This window comes from Sminthopsis crassicaudata, chromosome 3 (assembly GCF_048593235.1).
Source record: "Sminthopsis crassicaudata isolate SCR6 chromosome 3, ASM4859323v1, whole genome shotgun sequence".
NCBI classification, from domain to species: domain Eukaryota; kingdom Metazoa; phylum Chordata; class Mammalia; order Dasyuromorphia; family Dasyuridae; genus Sminthopsis; species Sminthopsis crassicaudata.
Window position 1 is genome coordinate 568,258,969 of NC_133619.1, and position 13,609 is coordinate 568,272,577.

At 35.9% G+C, this 13,609-nt stretch overlaps 1 protein-coding gene across 5 annotated transcripts in view; it reads left to right on the forward strand.

The window, feature by feature from the left end:
- Window positions 1-13,609, forward strand: part of RNASEH2B (ribonuclease H2 subunit B) — a 168,577-nt gene that overhangs the window by 111,620 nt on the left and 43,348 nt on the right. For all 5 annotated transcript variants that reach the window (XR_012488451.1, XR_012488452.1, XM_074304776.1 and 2 more), the window contains exons 5-6: window positions 2,275-2,392; window positions 12,624-12,688. Coding sequence is in view for 3 of the 5 variants with exons in the window: in XM_074304776.1 (XP_074160877.1) it covers window positions 2,275-2,392; window positions 12,624-12,688 (183 nt within the window). In the remaining 2 variants the exon portion in view is untranslated. The remainder of the gene's footprint in view (window positions 1-2,274; window positions 2,393-12,623; window positions 12,689-13,609) is intronic.

Genomic DNA, 13,609 nt, shown 5'->3' on the forward strand with positions numbered 1-13,609 from the left:
TTTCATTTTAGATATGAAAATAATTTTTAAACAATATCTTCAGTTTGCAACTTTTTTCCATTTGGTAAGGAGAAATGTGATAAGGATCTTTTCTAATATTAACCTTTAGTCTCCTATTCCAGAAATTATTTTGACATAAGTGAAAATAACTCTTTTCTTCGCAGCAGTCCCAAGTGTAGCTAATGTTATATTCAAAACATTAGCAAATTCTCATGTTACAATTTTTTGGGGGCATGTGTGTGAAAGAAATAAGAATGAACAAATTAGTTAATTATAGTATTGTATTCCAACCCTGACCTGTGGTAGGCCACATATGTATGCACTGAAGATAACCTTCTAGTTGTCTGGTATTCAAAATTCTGGCTCATTCTGATAATGGCTGATCATGGGGTAGAAATCCAATCACTTTAAGATTTTGACCCTCTGAGAACCAGACTTTCCACTTGAGTGACAAGAAGGACATTGAATCCAAGGTATTTTTATCCTCTATTCTTCATAGCATGAAATCTGAGAAAATCCCTTATCCTGGTGATCAGTGGGATCAAAGAATATTCCTGATTCAACTCCTTGAAGTGATATATTAATATTTCTGTCCAGCAGAAGAGAATGGAAAACAGCATTTTAGAATTTGAAAGAAATTGTCTCTAAAACAAACAAGGAGCACTAGAGGGAAAGGGGAATGTGGTGGATAGGAAACCACACTGCTTCTACAAAGCTTACTGGCTGCCCCTGATCTTCAAGTCCTGTATTGATTTTGGAAAACTTCATGTATCTTGTTATATTAGTGAAGTGAGTAGGCAAGGGGGGAGTGGAAACCAGTTCAGAAGGGATGATGTGCTTACTGTCTGTGTATCCAACTTCAGTTCGAGTTGCTGGGTCTCCGGATATTAGGACATATAAATAGATCTCCATAAGCCTAATTTTTACATGACTGACCCTACAATATGCTCACTTTTACAATCCTCTTTTAATTATTCAATTGTTTATTCTTTTTTCAATCATTTCTGACTCCATGACTCTATTGTGAATTTTCTTGGCAAATATATTAGAGTAGTTTGCCATTTTACAGATGAAGAAACTGAGGTAAATGGGGTTAAGTGACTTATCCAGGATCACACAGCTAGTAAGTGTCTAAGATCAGAATTGAATACATGAGTTTTCCTGACTTTCTGGCAGTCTGTATCTACTGCAGCACCTAGCTGCCCCTCTTTAAATTATATTCTTTACCCTTAAAACAAAATGTATTTATTTTGTAGTGATAATATTTTCATGTAATCTTTTTTTTTTTTTTTTTTTTAAAGAAAGGCTAATTTAGTTGTTGTCTTAGTATATTGCAAATAAGAAAATATGGGTTTTAGTTTTGACTCTGCTCCTAATTGTGAGCAAGTCATGTAATTTATTCTGGACCTCAGTTTGTTTTTCTGTAAGATTAAGGATTAGATCTAAAAATGCATCCCAACTCTTAACTTTATTTATGTCTGAAATTCTGAATGCTCTGTTCAAAGGGATTTTGAAATTCTATCTAATCAAGAGATTTTGTGATCCTGACAGAGACAACATTCACCTATAAATTTTCCTGTAAGGGAAAGCTCATATTGTAGTTGGTATGCAGGTTATATTGTACAGGCCTGAGGTAGGATACCTCTCTATGTCAGGAGGAGGTTTGTGGGCTGTGCTCCAAACACTTCATTTATGAGTTCAGGCAGAACTGGAACTGACTTCCCAGAGGTGAGAAGTCAGGGCTCTATTCTCCTAAGGCATTTTGGGCCTCTATGGAAAAGGGATTTGGGATACTGGGAATCAGAATTCCAAGGTTTGCCTCCAGCAGGTTGTGAGTGTAGAAGGCAGTGGGCAGAAATTCACTAGTGTAAACCAAGCCCCTGCCACTCCACCCCTCCCTGCCTGCTTTTGATCATCTTTCCACCCCATTGTCAGTGAGTTTCTATGTTTTTTGAATATAGAATAACTTTGTGTAAGTTAATTTGATATCATAGTGTCTCATAAGCAGATAGTGTTTAAAATGCTTTATTTATAGTTAGCCTGGATTCAATTTATAGATTGATTATGTGGCACCTCTGGCTCTTTTCTCCTTGGTTTAAGGCAGCTAGCCATAAAGTAATACAATTTATTATTATTATTATTATTATTATTATTATTATTATTATTATTATTATTATCCCCTCCCCCTCTTGGAGAGAAAGAGAGGAAGGTTGTTGACAGTAATGCATGTTTTCCCTTTGATTTATCTTATCTTTTTTTTTTTTTTTTCCCCAGCAAGGGAAATTTCAGCCACTGGATCAGGTTGTGATAGATGCAGACTTTCCTAGCTGTTCCATGCTGTTGCAGTGTGCCAAACTCAAATCATTTCTTCACCATGTGACAGATGAAAAAGGTAGAGTATTTAGGAGAGAGTCTTCTAGTTAGGTAATAACTTTTGGAATAGCATTTTATTGCCATGATAAAAGCAAAAGTTGTGAACTTGAGTCAAAAAATCTCCTTACCTAGAGACCCCAAGACTTTCTTTACTTGGTACCTAATTGATACTTAGATACTAAGAGATATTTAAGAGTAATTCAGAAATTAAATATCTGAATATAATGTAGGGTTTTCATTTGAAACCTTTACTAATACATTTATCATGGACAGAAGGTTGGTTTTCCACTGATAATCAGACTGTTCTTAATGAACAATATGACCTTAAGGGAGTTACTGTGGTCTGTTGCCTTCAAAGGTCTGGAGATCAAAAGACCTAGTTTCTAGTCTGAGCTCTGTCACTAAGTAGTTTTTAAAAAAGCTTCACTGAATGGTTTTATTTCTTTGTTTCTCACTTTCTTTTTCTGTAAAATAGAATAATAGCTTCTATTTGCCTAACTCATAGATTGCATTTAGGATTAAATGAGCTTTCTTGAATGTGCATCAGAAAATTCAAAGTGAATGCAAATATAAGAAATCATAAAGATCAGCATTTTTAAAAAATCTCTTTGTGTGTTCCTTCATTTGAAGGCTGCCTGTTTGTTTGTTTTAACCAAATATGACCATTGCCAGGGTTTATCACCAGTAAATTCCTTAAGTGAACTCTCTTAATCACCCTCCCCACACACAAGCATGTAGCCGTTCCTTGTTGTCCATTCCTCTTACTTTTTTTTTTTTTTTTAATTAAATACATATACACACGTCTGTTGGCAGTGATAGTGCAGTTTTTCTAAGAACCTTTGCTGCCCTCCAGACTTTTTAGCTATTGAATGACACTGGCCATGTAGCCATGGCATAAGAATTTAGCACTGGGGGCTCAGTGATATACCTGTTTTTCGATGTTTCAGTCTTGTTTTGTTTCTGTGTCATGGCTAATGGAGGTAGGCAGAATGGGAACTAGAGTCTCCTAGAAGCCTGATAACTTATGATTGGCCAGGGTCACAGGGAGTTTGTCCAACTAGGACAATTCTTTTGGGACCAGGCAAGTGTTGGCTCCAGGAACTCTTGGCCAGTAATTGGAAAGAAGAGAACTACACTAATTACGCCCTATCTTCAAGGTGCCTACTAAATTCCTTTTTGGCTAAATTTGGAATTCCATTTGTAGATCTGAAGTAGTATGTAGCTCTAAGGCTTTATCAAAGTAATTTCATTAAAAAGACTTTTTTTTCCCTTAGCCCACATTTGGCAGGAAGAAACAACAGACTTATTTGTGGCCAAGACATGGGGTTACTCCAAATGACTGTTTTTGAAACCTAAAATAATGAAGAGAAATTACTGGTTGTTTTAATTTTTGAAAAGTTAGCACAAGTTGAAAATGCAGATAATGAATTGCACCAGACTCGCAGAAATCTGAGAGACTTCTCCAGACTTGTTGGAGAAATGAGTATTGGAGAGAGCACAATGACTGTGGAGTTGGGGGGTCTTTGGTTCAGATCTTGCCTCTGATCCTTCCCTATGTGTAAAGTCCTTGGCCTCCAGCGGAGGTGTGGGAGGGGTGCAGTTTTCTTACCTCTCAAATAAAGAGATTGGACTAGATGGCCTTTGAGTCCCTTCTAGCTGTGACCCATGGGCATCATTGATTACTGAGAGCCCAAACCAAGGAATTCCCGAGCTGTCCCTTCTCCCTTCCATCCCCCACTCTGCACCCTTGCCGCATCTTCATAAGCCAGGCAGAAACTCACCTTATGTTCTGTATTTCTAACTTACATCCAGCATTGCCTGTGTTTAATCCTCGATTTTGAGAAGCCCCATCAGTGCATACAAAGTAGAAGTTCTTAGAGGCCAGCTAGACTCCTCTAGTGAGTGTTGTGTTTGCTGAGCTTGGAAGAACCCTTATCTCCTTCAGGGTGCAGCCATGTCTCCAACCTCCCATGAATAAGCATACCTCTCCTGCTTATGTTCCCTGTCAAAAGGCAAATGAGAAGAAGGGCTTATATGAAAGTGCTTATGTATGTCCAGACTATTCCTTCAGTTGGGCAAGGGAAAACTTTCTTCTCTAAACTTTGTTTTAAGATATAAAGATTCTGCTCCTTCATGGAATGGCTCTTAATCTTTTTGTGATGTGTCCTGAACCCCCTTGGCAGTCTGGGAAAGCCTATAGACTCCTCAGAATAATGATTTTTAATATATACAATAAAATAGAATAGAATAGAATTTTTAAAGAAAACCAAGTATATTGAAAAACAACTTTTTCCCTATATATATCTACCATTATGTATGTATGTATATTTATATATACATACACACATACAAATATGTATGTGTATATACAATATATAATTTTATGTATATTTATGTGTGTGTGTATATATATATATATATAAAATATATAATTTTTTAAAAAGCAAATTTAGGTACACTAGATTAAAGCAGAAATTCTTAGAGGAAGACTTTTTTCACAGGAAGGAAGTACAAAAACCTCTAGAGAACTGTGTGTTATGTATGTTATTGTATAAACTTTAAGTCAAACGACTCTGTTTTGTTTTCATGCAGGAAGGGAAGAAGGGAGGAGACCAAGGGAAGGAGAAAAAGAGATGGGGGAGGGGGAAGAGAGAGAGAGAAGAGTTCTAAATATAATTTACAGCAATGTGGAATAATTCACAGCAGTGAAAGTAGAATAATGGAGGAAAATAATTTTTTGGCCAAGAATTATCCTGCTCTGATAACAGGATTATAATGTTGTATAGTTCACATATGTATTCAAACTTTTCAGTTATCTGGTCCCTTGTTCTTAAGGTGACAGATATATGGCCTTCTTATCAGTCTTGTCCTGCAGTTTTTTTAAAGGGCAATCAATGTGTTGAATTTCACAGTAGCATAGAAAGCAAAATGGTTGGGTTTTTTTCCTGGTACTGTGAATGTATCTTTGAATGTTTTAATTTGTCAACATAAAGTTCAACTTTCTAATCTGGATGTATCGCCACTTGAGAGAAGTGTGTGTGTGTGTGTGTGTGTGTGTGTGTGTGTGTGTGTGTGTGTGTGTGTGTGTGTGTGTGTGTGTGTGTTTCTTAGTGTTTGTCATATATCTAGGACATAGTTCTTTAAATCCAGAGATTTATCCCTCAGATAAAATAATGTCCCAAAGAGAATTTTGGCTTCAAATAAATGTTAATAGCTAATTTACAAAGGAGCCATTTCATAATCTCTTTCAGGAACATTATCTCTAATAAGTTTCCACGCTGACATTTAAAACTTTTATTCTTACTTTATGTTTTGTTATACTTCTTATGAATCTGTGTCCCAAATCTTGTAAACAGAAAAACTTTGGAGTGATCAGAAAGACAATGTTTTTTACAGGGCAGTACAATCTCCAACTAGATAAATGAGGCACAGAATAACTCATGTCATCTCTGCAGGTGATCGTCTAGACATAATATATAATTACTGCTACTTAATCCGCAAACTAGCTGTTCTGAAATTAACCCTCAAATGTTGTCTCCGAAGGCTAGGACACCAAGGATTTGTATTAAATCGTTTAGAACTGTGAAAACCTCTTTCTCTGCTTTTTGTATCTGATGAAAATGACAGAGCCACAGTGGTTCAGGCCTGAGTGATGATGGCAATGACCTTACCATCACCTGCTTTATTAGGGAAGGAAATGATGTGTCCTTGTTCACTCGATTTGGGGAAATAGAGAAGGGTTTGCCAAATAAGTTTCACATACAGAAAGATGACAATGGGAAGGATTAATAAAGGGTTATACCCTTCAGCTCTGGAGTGTGACATTTTGTTTCATATTGCTCAGGCAAAAGCTGTACTGTGATCTTGTCTGATGTGATTAATATGAAGAGCCAAGAAATCTTACCTGATTAAACAAACCAAGTAATGTTGCCAAGCTTTGTATTCCCAGAAGGCAGAGGGGGGAAAAGAGACCATATGAGTTTGTGAGTTATGGAAAATGTTGAGAAAATAGATGTTAAAATAAGCTTTAGGCAGTTTGCTCAACAATACATTAGGGAAACTTCCAAGTCTACATAACAATTACCCGAATGCTGAACATATTATTTAATTGTAGTCCCGCTTGTATTCCATCTGTATTTCTCAAGCCCAATGTTTCCAGATGTTTTAGACTAGTTTTATAGGCACCAGACACATTAGGGAGAAAAGACTTTTCAATACATATACATATCAAATTCAGTCAATAAACTTACAAATATTAAATGTGCATTGTATTTTAAACACAAAGATACATATACTATTAGTTGTCATCAGGCTAGAGCTCTCACAGTTGTGCTATGTTGGTTTGTAGTGTTTATAATTACAAAAATAAGTGTGTGTGTGTGTGTGTGTGTGTGTGTGTGTGTGTGTGTGTGTGAGAGAGAGAGAGAGAGAGAGAGAGAGAGAGAGAGAGAGAGAGAGAGAGAGAGAGAGAGAGAGAGAGAGAGAGAGAGAGAGAGAGAGAGAGATTGTGTTCACACACACTTGGGATTTAGATTGCACTTTATATTCATTCCCTCAGTCTTAGTAGTTATGGTGGAGGATTTTCAATATTCCTTCAGATGCCCCCCTCTATCTCCACCATTTAGTAACCTTACTCCTTTGAAATTCATTTGATCTATATTTACCACCCAGTTGACATTTTGGTAGCTCTTACTCACCAAACCTGAAGATATTCTCCTTCTTTTAGTGAGTTCATTGCTTTGCTCGTGGTCTTTCTTTACATCCAAACCCCTGCCCTTAAACCAGAGGGCCTCAGCCTACATACCAATATTGTCTGAACACCTTAAATTCCCACTTTCTCAACTTAATACCTAAATTGGAGTTTGGAAGTTGCTTCAATTCCAACTTAACTACAAATAAAGATGGATGTCATGCTCTTGATCTTGACAAACCCCCCCAAATATTCCACTTCTGACATACACACACACAATGCTCTAACACACAGATACATATACATGCACACTCTCAAATTCACACATTCTCTCACTTTTTCTTTTTCTTGTCCCCCCACCCCTCTTTTCCATTGCTTCCTCCTTTCCTCTGTTTCTGCTGGAAATTTTTGCTTTATGGTTCATTGAAAAATTTGAGGCCAGCTCTCCCCCTTACCTCAGATCATTCAGATAACTTCCCTCCCTTTTTCCTCTTTCATCCTTGTCTCACATGAAGAGGTGACTCTCCCTTTTATCAAGGCAAACCCCTCTACATGTACAAGTAATCCTATTTTATCTCATCTCTTCAGCAGATTGGCCCTTTGATCATTCCTACTTTCTCACTAATCTTCAATCGTTCCTTGTCTATTTGCTTCCCTGCCACCTACAAAGACATTTATCTCTCCCATCCAAAAACTCCTTGCCAGCTTTTGTCTATCTCTGTTTAGCTATCCTCCTATATTCTCACATTCATAGCTAAACTCCTACAATCAGACTTTCCACTTCCCTTCCTCTCACTTTCTTCTAACCTCTGCAGGCTGTCTTCTTAGCTCATCGTTCACCTTAAACTTCTCTCTCCAAAGTTATCAGTGACCTCCTAATTGCCAAGTTGAATGTTTTTGTCTTACTCTTGATCCTTTTGGAAACTTTCAATAACCCTTTCTCTTGATTTTGGGTTTTTGTGACCTTTTTTCCCTGGTTTTCCTATCAGTTTTGACTGTTCCTTTTCAGTCTCTTGCTGGACTTTAATGTTGGTCAAGGCTATTAATCATGGGTATTCCCAAGGCTGTGTACTGGGTCTTCTGTTCTCTCTCCATATCATTTTCCCTTGGACTTCCCTTAAAAAGGGATAAAATCCCTTGGATTAAATTATCCACAGATAAAATTATCTCTGTGTAGTTGATTCTCAGATCTCTTTATCCAGACCTAATCTCTATCTTGACCATTGGTCTCACATTTCCAATTGACTATTGGACATCTCGAGTTGATCCTACAGACATCTTAAAATGGAATATGTCCAAGGGTCAATCCATTCTCTTTCTTGCCCTCCTCTGACCCCTCTTCTCTTCCAACTTTCTTTTTAGTTCCAAGGCAACTGCCATCTTCCATCATCTCATTTCCTACTAGCATTATGACTCTCTCCTGGACTCTTAATTCTTCATTTTCTCTCATTCCCACAAGCAGTCTGTTGCCAAATCTTGTTGATTCTACCGTTACAACATCTTGTGTTTATCTTCTGTTTCATCATGTGGCTGCTACAGCTCTCGTTAGCACACTCCTCCCCCCCCAGACTAGGCCTTTCCATTGGTCTCCCTGGCACAGGTGTCTCTCCATTGCAGCCCGTCCAACACTCAGCTATCCACATGACCTTCCTGGCATGCAAATCAGATTGTGTCCCATCCCAGCCCCTCCACAAACTCCAGGGGGTCCCTGTTGTCTCCAGCATCAAACCTAAGACCCTTTTTAATTTTTAAGCCCTTTATCTCTCAGTCCCCGGCTCCTGTTTCTCTGAATGTGAACAGTGTCATGGCCCCTTGCTGCTCTTCACACAATATGCTCCCTTTTGACTCCATGCCTTCTTGCTGACCATCCCTGGAGAATTTTCCCTCATCTTCTTGGCTACCTTCTAGTCTCAGATCAAATTGTAGCTTCTCTAGGAAGCCTTTTCCTTTATCCCTGAGTGCTACTGGCTTACCTCTATGATTACCTCCAGCTTATCCTTTATGTATCTTGTGCCTACATAATTATTTGTTTTCATGCTGTCTCCCCATTAGAATGTAACCTCTTCGAAGTTGTCTTTCTTTTAACCTTTTACCTGCACAGTTCCTGGTATAATGCTTGTTGACTTGTTTGATTTGACTTGAATTTTATAACTTGGAAAGTTTCTTGTTTGTTTTACTTTCAGAGAAACAATGCTGTAAAAAGAATTCTGGTTTTAGAACTGAAGATCTAGATTTATTTGGGTCTTTTATCTATGTAAAACTTCACTCAAGTCATTTACCTTTTTGACTTCAGTTGTCTTATCTGTAAAGTTAGCGGGGAGGAGGTGCTTTTAAGTTTTAGATCTATGAATTCTTCCAGCTCTAAATCCACTCTCCTCAGAAACCCCTAGAGGTTAAGTGAATAAATACAATTCATTATTAGTAGAGATCGAACTGGAATCCGAGTCTCTTGTCTCCTAGGCCTGTGTTCTTTTCTGGGTACCTTACTATCTTTATATGTCACTTCAGTATTGAGATGCATGATTATTTCATGGGGAAATAGAGCTTCATAGGTAAGCTGTTTCTTATCTGAAAAACACAAGGCAAGAGATGACCTATATTCACTGTCTTGAATTAAAATTTGAGACTAAAAGTAGGAGGTAGATTCTGTTTTTTGTTTTTGTTTTTTTTCTTTTACACTCTGGATATAATTAGCTATTCATTCTAGTTTAATTTCATTCCATTTGGGATTTTTTTCTGCCCCACTATTTCTTGTGCTTCTTGATTGTTCTAAGAACTTGAATTTTTTTTTTTTTTTAAATGTCTTCTGCCTTCTTATTCTCAAATACCATAGAGGTGTTTAAGAAAAAGGAAGCATTATGAAGGATATAATGATGGCCTTTAAAAGGTGAATGTCCAATATGTAGAAAATGTCTTCTAGATTTTAAGTTCCTTAAGGATCAGGGACCTAGGCTAAGTTTTGTATCTTTTCCAGAATCTGTCTTGGTACTTTGTTCATAGTAGATACATAGGGTTTATGAATGAATAAAGAGGGTCCTTTTTTTTAGTTTTGGTCTCCTAGTACAGTGCCAGAGATAGGAAGGATGTCGGGGAGAGGGTGTTACATAAGGAAGAACTTTCTGATATTTAGGAGATGGCCTGAACTGAAATGAGTTTGAGTTCTCCATTATTAGAAGGCTTTAAATGGAGAATGGATACTCCCTTTCCGGGGAATTTATTGAAGGCATTCCTGCTTAGGTATGGATTGAACTAAGGTCATTTTAAATTTTGTACTTTTTTTACTAGGAGCAACATACCACCACCAAATGCAATATTTTGGTGCTGCCCCAGGAGTATCAAAATGTATCATCTTGCCTGAATACAAGAGAGTTATACTGAGTAATCAGCATTTAAATAGTGCTTTAAGGGTTTACCTATATTATCTTACTCAACCTTGAGCTATATTTTCTCTGATACCATTAGACCTTTGGACTTCTCTCATCAGGACCATCCTAGGTGGATTCAAATGACAGATGGAAGTGTAGGGATACTCAGTAGTGTCAAGAACTTTGACTTTAGTTTTTACATGATTAAAATAACCAGTTTGTTGGGGGGGTTTTAAATACTTCTGTACATTATATAAAATGTATCACTCCATCCCTTTGCATTAAAATTGTTATGAAAAATACCACGCATAAGCAATTCTGCATATTGAAGAACTAGTAATTTTGTTTTTTAAGTCTTATAAAATTTTTTTATGTGATATTATTGGGTCTGACTTTTGTGGCAATATTTGCAAAAAGAAGCAAAGAAAGAACTCTGGCTTTTTTGGAGCCCAAGACAAAAATGAGGGTAGTACTATAGAAGTTGTGTGGCAATCTATATACAGGATACCAACTTTTGGCCAGGATAAATACTTCCAATAATCTGTATACCCTATGAAACATAAAGATAATACAAAAAAGACAGATTCCAAAAATGTGGAGAATATGGAAAAGTAAAATAATTTGTCAGATAATTACCGTAAAAGTAGAACATTTTTTTCATTTTTGCTGCAGTTTCTTGTGACTACTTGTCACAATTTAATACATATAGTAATATTAGCAAGTTGCTAACACATAGTAAAATTGTATGTTTTCTTCATCTCTGACCACCAGCAGAACCTTCTTTAAGAGTAAGCTCTTGTGGCTCCTTTGAAGTGCTTAGTAGATGACAGGATAGGCAATATCCTTTTACCTCTGAAAAGAAAAAAAAAAAAAACAAATAATTTTCCCCCTTCATATTCTGCCCTTATTCTGAAAGATGTCTCTCTAGTGGCCCTACTTTTTTCCAAGTAATTCCCTGGACCAGTAGGCTAAATTTAGGGACAGGAGTTCTTATATTTCTGACAAAATCCCATATTTTCCTTTTTTGTTATTCCAAGGAAGAGACTTGAAACTGTGGAGGAAATGGAGCAGAATTACTACTTTTTCTTGCCTTATTATTGGTCTTAATTTTGGGAAATTTGCAGTAAAAATGGAAAGGAAATATACAGCAATGGCATCTTGGGACCTCCCAGCTTTCTTAGGATGCAAATCATTTAGTATTGGTACAAATGATTTAATGGAAGTGCAGTCATGTTTCCCCGTCCAAACAGTTTCCATTCTCACTTTTTCCATGTAGAAGAAAAAAAAAAAAGTCATTGTACTTAACTCTATTGGTTTACCATGGAGTTACATATGGTAAGCACCAATCTGGCATTGTAATTTGCAGTGACTATAAGAATATTCATTTTGGAGGGAAGGAAGTATTGGAGTAGAGCAATACCATTGCTGGTTGCAAAGAAAATACAAAATCTCTTGAACTGAAGAATGTTTCAGATGGATACAGTTGTTTAATGTTATTTAAAAATGCTTAGATGGATTGCGGGCAAGGAAAAATGTGTTTTATGGGAAGTACAACTTTCATCCCCATATGGGAACAGTGATTGTAATGTAAATCTAATTTTTTGAGATATTTCACTGGTCATACTAGTATTTGAATCTTTTCTTAATATCATACCAATCCTACCAGGTCAGAATGGAGTGATTAACAAACTGTTATATTTATGTAACAGCCTGCCAATGCTTCTGTAAGCTTGGTTCCTGTTAAAATTTACAAAATCATGCACTATTGAAAGACAGTTCCCAGAATTTCTCAATCAGTTCCTCTGTTTTACAGATTAGGAGACTGAGGCCAAGGATGTATGTTATGACTTGCTCTATAGTTTTTGCATGGCTTTTGTCAATGGCAGACCTAGAATTATAAATAGGGTTTTACTTGTGATGTAAGGGAATGAACTTTTCAAAAACACTGAGGTTATCTTAAACTTTCAGAAAAGAAAAAGTAACTAGTTTAATGAGTTTTTAAAACGTTTCTATACTTTTTAATTTGTTATTTGTGACTAGGAGAGCAAGGAACCTTTTTTTTTTTCCTCAGTGAAATGTCTCACTTGCATAATTAAATAAATTTTGAAAGCTAATATGCATATAAGTTGGCTTTTGTGTTTCTTTGGGTTATACCCTTAGCTCTAATTATCTTTTTCTTCTTTATTTTAAACCAGAAGTTGGAAATAAGAAGTTTTATAAGTACAGCAAAGAGAAAACATTGAAGTGGCTGAATAAAAAGGTATAATTTTTTTTAAGGTTAAAATGCCTCTCTGTTTAAAGTGGGAATATTAATAATAATAACAAGTTATTTGATTTGAAGCAGCTTTCTAAAGTGAGTTGAGCCAGAAAAGCTACACGAGAATTGCCAAGTATAATCCAATTAAAAGCATATTAATAATAATTATTCATTTCTAGAGTTTTTTAAGGTTTACAGAGCACTTTCCCCACAGCAATAGTATGAATTAGGTAATGGAAATATTATTATTTTCATTTAACTGAGAAAATTGAGCCTCAAAGAGATTAAACCATTTATTCAAGGTCACATAGCTAAAACTAAGGACTAGGATTCTCTACCCAAGTCCAGCACTGAACAAGACTTTCTCTTGCCATCTAAACAAAAACATACAGATAAATATGACAAGATTCCCATGCAAAATGGGACAGTTTGGTTAAAATTGGTGAAAAAAAAAAAACCCTTTTTATTGAACTGGAAAAACAGTGAGTTCAAAGACTAGTTAAACAAAAAAATCCCACTTACCTCTATGAATTAATAAATATGAAATAAAATGCAATTTTAGTAACCTTTTATTGAATAAAAAAGTCACACTATTTAAAAATTCACTGTAAGCCAACTAATTGATAAATATTAGTCAATAAACATTTACTAAACATCAAATATGTTGGAGGCACCATGCTAAATTCAAGGTGTTTTTCAATATTATAATTTTTATACTCTTTAGACAACTTCTTCTGGCCTATTTGTAGAAAGTTATATGATTTCATAAGATCTTAACCTTTAATAAAGATATACTAGAATTATAGTATATATAAAGATGCAGCTGGTTAATAAAAATCAAAATACTGAACAAGTATTTACAATTACATTTCTGCTCTCAAAGCTGACTACTTATTTATCTTAAATAGAGTCATTCTTATGTTC